The sequence below is a fragment of the Eptatretus burgeri genome, chromosome 3, assembly GCF_056783735.1.
Source record: "Eptatretus burgeri isolate ZD-2024b chromosome 3, Ebu_testis_v1, whole genome shotgun sequence".
Lineage (NCBI taxonomy): Eukaryota > Metazoa > Chordata > Myxini > Myxiniformes > Myxinidae > Eptatretus > Eptatretus burgeri.
The window spans coordinates 109,071,597-109,082,473 of record NC_140963.1 but is presented as its reverse complement, the minus strand read 5'-3'; the positions used below and the strand labels follow the sequence as shown (position 1 = coordinate 109,082,473).

At 41.7% G+C, this 10,877-nt stretch overlaps 1 protein-coding gene across 2 annotated transcripts in view; it reads right to left on the bottom strand.

The window, feature by feature from the left end:
* AGGF1 (angiogenic factor with G-patch and FHA domains 1) overlaps positions 1 to 10,877 on the bottom strand; it is a 49,113-nt gene that overhangs the window by 25,754 nt on the left and 12,482 nt on the right. For both annotated transcript variants that reach the window (XM_085874945.1, XM_085874944.1), the window contains 4 exons: positions 10,128 to 10,310; positions 9,835 to 10,011; positions 5,229 to 5,360; positions 1,224 to 1,391 (listed from right to left, as the gene is read on the bottom strand). In XM_085874945.1, coding sequence (XP_085731071.1) covers positions 1,224 to 1,391; positions 5,229 to 5,360; positions 9,835 to 10,011; positions 10,128 to 10,310 — 660 coding nt within the window. The remainder of the gene's footprint in view (positions 1 to 1,223; positions 1,392 to 5,228; positions 5,361 to 9,834; positions 10,012 to 10,127; positions 10,311 to 10,877) is intronic.

The following is a 10,877-nucleotide window of genomic DNA, read 5'->3' as shown; positions in this document are numbered from 1 at the left end:
GAATGGGGTGGGAACGGGGCCCCCTTTCCGCACTATCTCAGCGTGGGGGGGGGAAGGGGGGGAATTGTTGATGCTCTGGGGAAAGAGGATAGCTGGCTTGCTTGGGTCCCGCGACGAGCGACTCCACTGCGACCTCGACCGCGCTCCCGGCTTCCCCTCTCTGCAGCTCCCCGACAAACTCCGAACCCCGACAGACTGACTCTCCTCCAGACCCGTCTTGACTGCTGCTGCCACACTCTGCCGCTGCCACACTTCTTCAACTTGCCTTGACTCTTCTCCAACTCCCTTGACCGAAAAACTCTCTGCCGCTGCCACACTTCAACTCGCCCGAGCCCAAAACTGACTAAATTCGCCCCGCGCTCGGCGCTTTATAGTACGGCAGGAGAACCCATATGCAAATTTCTGGATCAGAACGAGCTCGGGGGTGGAGCCACGCTCGCCCATTGGGCGGAGAAAAAGGTGCGTGAATCTCCCCTGATCCTCGAATTTGCATATATCGATTCTACTCCGACGCGCCTGGAGGCGGGGCCAAACCGCCCCGCGTTTGCTGATTGGACGGATTGGAAGTGGGCGTGTATCATTCCTGATCCGACTTCTCCTCGGAAAGGCCGCTTCTTGCACCCGCGGCTCGGCGCGCATCCCGCACGAGGCCAGGACAGCCTGACGCTCGGCGTTCACAAGCGGCGCGGAAATGGCCGCAGAAGGAGAGGTGAAGGTGGTGGAGGGTCTAAAGCGGCGGTCCCTGGCCACTGTGACGCTTGGAATGGCGGTGATGCGATGGTTGCGGGATGGTGTGCTGTGAAGTTAAAGGTCGTGGCTGTTGGCGTTGTTGTTGTGAAGCGGCGTTGCGGTTGGTGGTTGTTGTGTGATGGCGGTTGAGACGTGGTTGGTTCAAAATAAAGATATAACAGAAAAACGGCTATCTTAAAGGGTCTCAGCCCGAATGAATCACATTTATTCCCTCTAAACAACAGGTTTGGGGCTAACTACACATGTACTTACAGAGATATCTCACCTACGGGACCTGAATGGTGGTTTGCGAATATCCTCAACCACAACAATATATATATATATATATATATATATATATATATATATATATATATATACATACATACATACATACATACACATATTTATTAGAAGTTAAAACTTCATACCAAAAGTCATTAAACATTTTCTACAAATATAACATTCAAAACCATTCTAGAAAAGTTTCTTACCTTTTCCTTTTTCATCTTTTTCCTTTTTTTCCGCCTCTTACTTTTTGTGTTTTCATCTGCCCCATCCTCTGGCTCAATTTCAACCGAAGTATAGAACTCGTATGAACCTTTTTCTGCATCGTAGTAGTAATAATGGCCAAGTTTGGGATCGTAATACATCTGGGTTGACTGGACAAAATATCATGAAAGAAAGCATGTTTATACAAAGTAGGAATGGAATTAAATTGGTCACCGTAATGTCATCCAAGTTCGATTCAGTGTTAAACAAATTCAAAGAAAGAATTTAAAATAAATAAAAACACAAACTATATATATATATATATATATATATATATATATATATATATATATATATATATATATATATATATATATATATATATATATATATATATATATATATATATATATATATACATATACTTACTCTACCAGTCAAAAGTTTTAGAACACCCCCATTTTTCCAGTTTTTACTGAAATTTAAGCAGTTTAATGTTTCAATGTACTCTGAAATTAAAGCATAGAACAAATAAACAATTGCAGATAAAAAGGAAATCATTGAATCGTTTTGTTGAACAAAATTTAATCAAAATTTTTGACTCATCAAAGTAGCCATCTTTTGCAGATATAACAGCCGAACATACTCGTGGCATTCTTTCTGCAATGGAAATCAAATATTGTTCAGAAAGTTCTTCCCACCATTGTTGCAGAAGTTCCCACAAATGTGTTGCACTTGTAGGTTGCTTTGCTTTCATCCTTCTGTCCAGTTCTTCCCAAACCAGCTCAATGGGGTTTAAGTCTGGAGACTGTGCTGGCGATTCCATGATTTGAAGCCTACAGTCTTGTTCTTTTCTTCAAAGGTAGTTCTGACATAGCCTGGATGTATATTTTGGGTCGTTATCTTGCTGTAGGATGAACCCCTGACCAACTAGGCATAGACCAGAGGGTATTGCATGACGCTGCGAAATGCTGTGGTAGCCCTTTTGGTTCAGGGTGCCAGTCACTCTGTGCAAGTCGCCAACTCTGGATCCAGAAAAAGAGCCCCAGATCATCACACTTCCTCCTAAATGTTTGACAGTTGGTGTCACACTGAGGAACCATCCTTTCGCCTCCTCGACGGCATACAAAAACCATGCATGATGAACCGAAGAATATCAAATTTTGATTCATCGGTCCATAAGACCTTCTTCCAGTTTTCAGTAGTCAACTGGCGGTGCTTCATGACCCAGGCAAGCCTCTTGTTCTTATTTTGCCATCTTAGCAATGGCTTTCTTACTGCCACTCGACCTGTCAAACCTGCAGCTCTAAGTCTTCTCTTCACAGCTGAAACTGAAACTTCCTTACTTCGACCAGTGTTAAGCTGTGCTTGAAGTTTCTGTTCTGTGAGACACCTATCACGTAAGCAGTTGACTCTCAGAAACTTGTCTTCTGATAGTGTTGTGGCTTTGGGTCTGCCAGACCTCTTCCTGACAGTTTCCTACAGTTTCCAAGTGCTTTTTGATGGTGTAGGAAACTGTACTCACTGACACCTTGGCTCTTTGCAATTTCTCTAAAGGAAAGACCTACACTTTGAAGGGTTATAATGGTCTGTCTGTTTTCCTTTGTTAATTGTCTTTTTCTCACCATTATGATAGCTTCCTGCAATGCAATATTGTCCAAATAATGCTTCAGAGGGTGTAGCAACAGTCTGTTCCAACACTGCTTTTATACAGACAGAGGGTTTGTAACTAATCAACAAAAGTTGGGACACCTGTCGGAATTGTTTGCATCAACTTTCAAGGCTTAATTTACTTCCATTGCTGCAGAACAGCTGCAGTTGCTAACCCATTACTTGTTCCCTGAAAAGTGCCTTTTTTAACAACTCTGAAAATTGCATTATTTTTCAGTTTTTGGTAACCTAAACTTTTTTTTTAACCTCTGGCAGTTTACCGCTTAGCTTTGTTCCATTTCAGGTCATTCACGGGACTTCAACTGCTTAAATTTCAGTAAAAACTGGAAAAATGGGGGTGTTCGAAAACTTTTGACCAGTAGAGTATATATATATATATATATATATATATATATATATATATATATATATATATATATATATATATATATATATATATATATATATATATGGAAATTTCCACAAACAAGGCATAAAGCCACTTTAGGTAAGGGGCTAAGGGAAAGTTAGATAAAGATAAGGATAAGGATAAAGCAAAACAAGATAAAAGAATGAGAAAAATACCAAGAAAACATCAGACTCAGAAGGAGGTAACAGAAGTCAGGTGAAATGTGAAAATATTAATAATAATAACAACAACAACAACAACAACAGGTTTCCAAGCAATATACTGTTACGAATTTGGAATTTGATTGCACACAACATACAGGTTCCTTTCGTCAGCTATGTCGATAAGTGCTTGTTCCCTAGATAGCTCACCTTCCATTGTTTAAATGTTTAGAAATCGATTAGATGCGCTGCGGATCGATTTAATAGTTAGGGATCGAACGATGGAGACATCCCTCCCCCTCTTCTGAGAAGAGGAAGAACCCTGCCGTCCCGTGATTCATGATGTCAACAACTCCCTCCCACCAGTGGTTGAGCGGGGGATGGAGCACGAGGGCATGAGTCATGAGTCACGCCGGGAGCGGGGGAAGGGTGGAAGAGGATAAGGAAGAGATCCTTTCTTTGTTCGTGTGCCGAGTTGGAGAAGGGAGTTGAGAGTGGTTGTTCAGCAGACCGTCGGGTGCTGCTTGGCTTGCGTTAGGGTTGAAGCCTTCGGAAGCTTTTTGCTTCGGCTGGCTCAGTGAGCTTCGGCTGCGGCCTGGCTCGGAAGGAGGCTTTTTGCTTTGGTGGTTAAATGAGCTTCGGCTTCTGCTTGGCTCGGGAGAGCTTTTTGCTTCGAGCTGCTTTGTTTTGGAAGGAAGTTGAGCAAGTTGCTCGGCTCGAGCTGCGAATGGTGGCTTCTTCTTCTTCTTCTTCTTCTTCTTCTTCTTCTTGGTTCGTAGAGCTCTTTGTTCTCCGTTTGGTTCCCGGCTTGGTGCGACTCATCGACCTCTTCTTGGAGGTGGTTCCTCCGGGAAGCGGCGCATCAACGGGAAGGATCGGCGCCTCATCTCACCAGCACGTGTTGAGAAGCGCGGGAGGATTCGCGGGAACTCGGGAAGGATCGCGGCTCACGGCGATTGGATCCAGCTCGCTCTCGCTGGAGCCCGGGTCCGAACAACTTGAAGACCACATGAGGTGGAGAGGTTCGAGATAGGCTCTGGGTTTCAGCTCACCTGTCCTCTGAGCTGGAGCTCGTTATTAAAGGCCTCAGCCACCATTTCTTGGGTGTGTGTGTGTGCGTACGTGTGTCCGTACGTGTGTCCGTGGGCCCGTCTAATAAGTAGGAACTGCTGTTAAGTGCAAGTGACTGTACATAATAAGTAGACGGTTGTAGTCTTTGTCTTGCTCGCGTCTTGACTCTACCCCCATTCATTGCATGCTTGTATATATCTGCATTGCTTCTTTGACCATATATGTGTGCAAATAAATGTCCTTGTGTGAATGTAAACCTGTTCGTTGCGTCCATTCCCTCATTGAACTGCCATATTGAGATCGGAATAAATAGTTGGTTTCTTCATAACCGATAAGAGAATCGGGTCCGACGGGCTTGGCGATAATCTGCTCGGCAATGGCGAACGGAGCGAGCAGCTTAAGCGGCTCATTTCCGTCGAGGTGTAAATCCCCGGCATTTCTGTCTGCGCGCATACTTAGGTAAATCGATAGTTCGGCGATCGGACCCTGTCGCACGTGGACAGAAAAGCTGGCTGATCTACGGTGTGGTTAAAACACACCCGTGGCTAGTTTTCGGCGTTGATCCGAAAAGCCGCGACTAGATTGTCCGTTCGGTGGGCGAAGCGGCCGCTATTAGCTAAACGCGGTCGCTCGCACGCCGACGGGCGGGAAATCTACAACAATACATTGCTTGGAAGCCTAATAATAATACACGTCATTTTCCAAGCAAAAATTACCGAATCATAGTAGTATCCGGTATTATAGTCGTAGTAGAAACCAGTGTTTTCATCATAAACAAAGCCAGTCTGCTGCATGGCATCTTCAGCAGCAGCTCGTAAGCTGTCTGCTATTGATTCTTCTGGTGCATTCTGGGGAAGGGGTGTGGACAAAGTCAAAGTACGCACGTATTCCGTAACACTGACTGCTTCTTACCAAGTGACATCTCAAACAAAATGTGCAAAAAATAACAATTTTTCATCATTGTAACATTTAATGAGCTCAGCTGACTAACATGGAGCACAAAAAAATATCCATCAAATATGAAAATGCAAATGGAAAAACTAGAATAGCACTTGTCGAGTGCATCGTCTCGTCTCGTGCGTTCATTCTGAACAAAAATTCCATAATTAACTGAACATGCTACTATTATGGCCCGTATACCCGTATCATCCGTTCACCCTATTATATTACACAGTTTCTTGGCATGGGTTATGACATCATAAATTTAATTATCCACTCACATCAGGTCATAGATCAGATATGTGAAGTTTCAGATTTTTCCATAAGGATTTCAAATCAACCAATTATGGCTGGAATACCACTTCACCAGTGATATCATTATCACCATATATACCCCATGGGGAGTTGATGACATATCCCAAGTTTATATATATATATATATATATATATATATATATATATATATATATATATATATATATATATATATATATATATATATATATATATATATATATATTTTAATCGAGCATTTTAAGAGAAGATCCAATATGGCTGCCGTTAGAGTTATCCATAAAATATTCTCCATGGAGAATACCGCCTATGTTGAAGGTTTTGCAGCGATTGGACAAACAGTTGCAGAGAAAAACATTTTTAAAGTGAAAATATATGGACAGACGGACAGATAGACAGAGATACCAAGTTCCGTTGTGATAATACAGTTTATATACATACACACGTGCGCAGATATACACAAGCATAAAGAATGTAAAAACGGCAAACACAAACAAAACAGAGGAGGAATTAGCAAAATTAAATTCGAAAATATATCAAGCCACAGAACACAAAATGTCGATCTATGCTCTGTGCCTTCAATTAGATCATGGCAAACACCTGGTCGAAAGTACCTCATTGTATGTATGTGTATATATATGCGTATCGATGTCAAAGTACCGATCGTGTACAGCCTTTTGGCTGCTGGTTGCATCATTGGTTAGGGGCATGGCTATGCCGCTGATGCAGTACCCCTCTTACCAGTGCACTGGTGCTCATTTCACCGACCTCAGAAGGATGACAGGCTGAGTCAACCCCCTGGTGTTAATTCAGCGGCCGACGGGGATCAAACTCAAGACCCCCAAGATCCCAAGCCACCACCCTAACCGCTAAGCCAACATCAGGCTTGATGTCAAAATGAGGGGTGCATTACATTAAAAGGAGATCGCACAAAAAGGTAAAAAACAAAATGTCCTGTAAAAATAAAATTGCACATTTTCAGTGGATGAGACACCCATCGAGGCACCCAGCGCACAGCACCGCAGGGCCCAACACAGGCAGAAACGTATATCTAATCGATGTTACGTTGAAAGCATGGGTACTTTTACCGAAACGAACAACCAAGCAGCTTGGAGAGGGCTCGTCAAGTGGCTTAAGCACTCAAGCAAGAACTCCAACAAAATGGGTGATAAACGGCTCGCTTGGCACGTGATTAGCAATCATCGAGACGTCATGTTCAACATACACCTCCCGGTGATGCTCGAAATGTAAAATATGTCCGAATTAGACAAATGAACACTTTTCTCGGAGTCGGAAATGCTTGTAAGTTCGATTCTGGAGCTTAAATGTTGTAATTCTCCTTAGTTTAAGAGATACCCGTGATGATCGCATGTGCGGAAACGAAATAAAGCAACGACCGCTGCCATCTCCAGGTGGTTATAAGCATTGCAATGTACCCAGCGATTTGTAGCTATGATGAACAGGCATTCGATAATACGAGTGAACAAACTGAAAAAAAAAAAAAAAAAAACTATTGTTAAGAAATAGTTGCGGCCTGTTCCAAGTCAAAGCAAGGTTGAGCAGGCCAAAAAAACATGGTGGCTTCAGACCTTGGCAATGTTACCCAGGATATGCCTTAAGAGTTAAGACCCCATAAGCACATCCGGTGACCGAGGATGTGCCTGATAAAGGATATCATTAAATAAGGCCATTAATTATCTTCAAAAGGGGTGTTTAAATTAACCCAAACACCTAATTTTCATTCATGCACTTGCTTGGAGTTTTCTTAGAATGCATGCAAAGTTTTTACAGTTTTGGAGTTATGGAGGCAACACTGACTGACAATGACACACACACACACAGAACACACACACACACACACACACACACACACACACACACACACACACACACACACACACACACACACACACACACACACACACACACACACACACACACACACACACACACACACACAATCTGTTACAAAGAGGAGCATCTGTGTGTGTATCTGCCATGCTTAGAATATTAAATAAATAAATAATAAACCTTGCCAAAAGGTGACCACGTGTGACTTCTTTAAAGTCACACTGAGGTGAACAGAGCTGCTATCCACCAGGAGCGACTCCTTGAGGAATATCTGCCTACGAGAGATTCCGATGAGAATCGTTCTACAGAGTAACCATGAAAAATATGCGTTTGCCTCATAACGTCACCAAATGACATCATAATGTCTCAAGCTTGACATATCTAGAAAGCACTCATCGAGGTGTTCAATTTGAGGTACTACACGATATGGTTCCTAAAATTGAAAATTTGACCTTGGGGTCAAATATGTTTGACCTTAGGCGCTAACCATGAAGGTCAAGGCCAATCGCCATCAAAAATTAATCAGCTGAGCGTCAGACCATGAACTATATTTCCATGAAGTTTGAAGACTATCCGATCAAAATTACTCAAAAAATAAGGGTTTCGTCGACTCCCTGACTTGCGACAAAGTGACCTTGACCTTTGACCTTCAATATTGTATGCGCTGAAAGGGACCTCTATAGGCCTCTGATATGCGAAGTTACAAAAATTTCCAATGATAACTGTGCTCTGCAGAGTGATTTATACGTGATTACAGACAAAAAAAACAAAACATATGAAGGTCAAGGCCAATCGCCACCAAAAATTAATCAGCTGAGCGCCAGACCATGAACTATATTCCCATGAAGTTTGAAGACGATCCGATCAAAATTACTCAAAAAAATAAGGGTTTCGTTGACTCCCCTGATTTGCGACAAAGTGACCTTGACCTTTGACCTTCAAAATTTTATGCGCTGAAAGGGACCTCTATAGGCCTCTGATATGCGAAGTTACAAAAATTTCCAATGATAACTGTGCTCTGCAGAATTTTTTATACATGATTACAGACAAAAAAAAACAAAAAAAAAAAAACATACAAGCTGACTAACATATCTTGCAAAAACTTCGTTTTGGCAAGATAATAAAATAGTACCTTTGGAAAATGGAAAGCTAATAATCGATTTACTTGGAACAAAATTGTGTGTTTAAACATTAGGATGCCTGTTTTAAAAGTCCGTCTTTCTGGCATTAAGGCAGAAGCGGGATTCGGAGCTTAATGCAGCAGTTACAACAGGAACATTTTTATTATTATATGACAGCAGAAACCCTTTAAAATAATGCGTACAGACACTGGTGCACACAAAATTATCGATATTAATACTTCTCAAAACAATATAAAAATATATTAAAGCACACGGAAGGAGCACACAAACAACGAGAACAGCACTCAGTCGAGAGCATTCCTCCGCCAGACTGAACAGTTTACGTTTTGTATCCCACCGATAGGTCGGATCTGCATCCACACCTGAACCTAAATCGAATCGATTTGATTTTGTCACCTAACCAACTCATCCACGTTTTGCGATATCGTAAAATACAGTATATCGTTTTAGCTCCATCACTCAATGGTGAAGAATCACTTTAAAAAAATTCTCGGATCCAGATCCGGATCTTCACCAAAATCAAATAAATTTGTCATTGTCACACACCCGAGTCCACAAAGTAATGTCCGAATCTGTTCATAACTTTTTGTGCTATCCCGTTTTCACAAACAGACAGGCAGACAGACACAGTGGTGAAAACATAACCTCCATCCGCCCTTGGTGATGGAAGTAACAACAATCACAGCAACCACTATAGCAGCAACAAGTATATGTTATAAAAGATCTTTTTGGGGCGATTTAGTTAATTTTACATCCTCATTGACACTCACAGGTAAACATGCAATAGGTTTGTGAAGTACAGCATGCTGTCTTTTGATTAAACCCCCCCAGCGAAGAAGCGACGGGTAGGCACGCCTATTTAAAAAAAACAAAAAAAAAAACAAGGAAGGCCAATGAGAGAAAAGCGAAATACATTTTTAAGTTGGAGAAGTTCCTTACCAGATATAGCACATTTGATATTTGGAGAATACGCACAACACTGAGTGAGTGCACTGGTCCAGGATAAATGCACTGTTTAGCCTTGTCACTATTTGAAAACAAATTGGCACTTTTTAATCCGTAATACTTGAAAACGCTCCTTCAAACTCGCATTTACCAGTATGCCTCTTCCCTGCTCGTCTGGTTGAGCAGGAACACTTCCTTGCTGTACTTGCACTTGATTATTTTGTGCATATTCCAAGGTGAGGCTCCAGTCTTCAGTCTGCACTGACGCATCAACAACAGGCGCTCGCTTCTGTTGAAGCTCAGCGAGTTGCCTGCCCAACTCATCCACCTACATCACCACACGCCATGCATTACTGCCGGTGGTAGCATTGCATTGTTGATACACAAATATAAAGTACAACTGCAAAACGTGATTTAAAAATAAATAAAGAAATAAAATCCCACCTGCTCATACAGCTTAGCATTGATAGCTTGTGCATTCTCATACTGTTCAACCAACTCTTGCATCTGATGTTTCATTTGCTGGATATGCATCTTGTACACATATATGGAAGTTTGAGCATCATAGGAAAGGTTTTCATATTCACACAAACCACCCTCTGCGATGCCTGTTGGTACTATGGTTTCCTGAAACACACCATCATTGTCACAACCAGTGCACACAAACATAACGACTTCCATCAGGGTTTGTACATCTTGGCCTATCTAAAATTCCAGGCCATTAGCAGACCATGTCTAGCATTTTCCAGGCCAATCAAACCGAAATACAGCTGATTTTTAGACCGGTTTCAGACAATTTCCAAACAGAAATTTCAGAAAATAAAAAAACAACTGTGTATGAAATTGTGGGTTGATGGACAAGGTAGAAAGTTACCTTTATATTTTAGGAAGCACCAGATAAAATTAAGAGAACCTAAATATGATTGACCTGGAATACCTACACGCCACAGTATATCAAACAAAATAACATTTACATTTGATTCGGTGTACTTCATTACACTTCTTGGATTCATCAACAAAACACTCAAGAAGTTTGAATGTTCCTCACCAAATTATATTGCAACCAATGTGCCTTTACACATCGCTTATGTGCAAAAACAATGTAAACAATGTCTTCGTCAAGAATTCACAAAAATAATGCTTCCCTACAGACTGTAACACCTTCAGTTTTTCACGTGAAAGAGTCACTTGCAT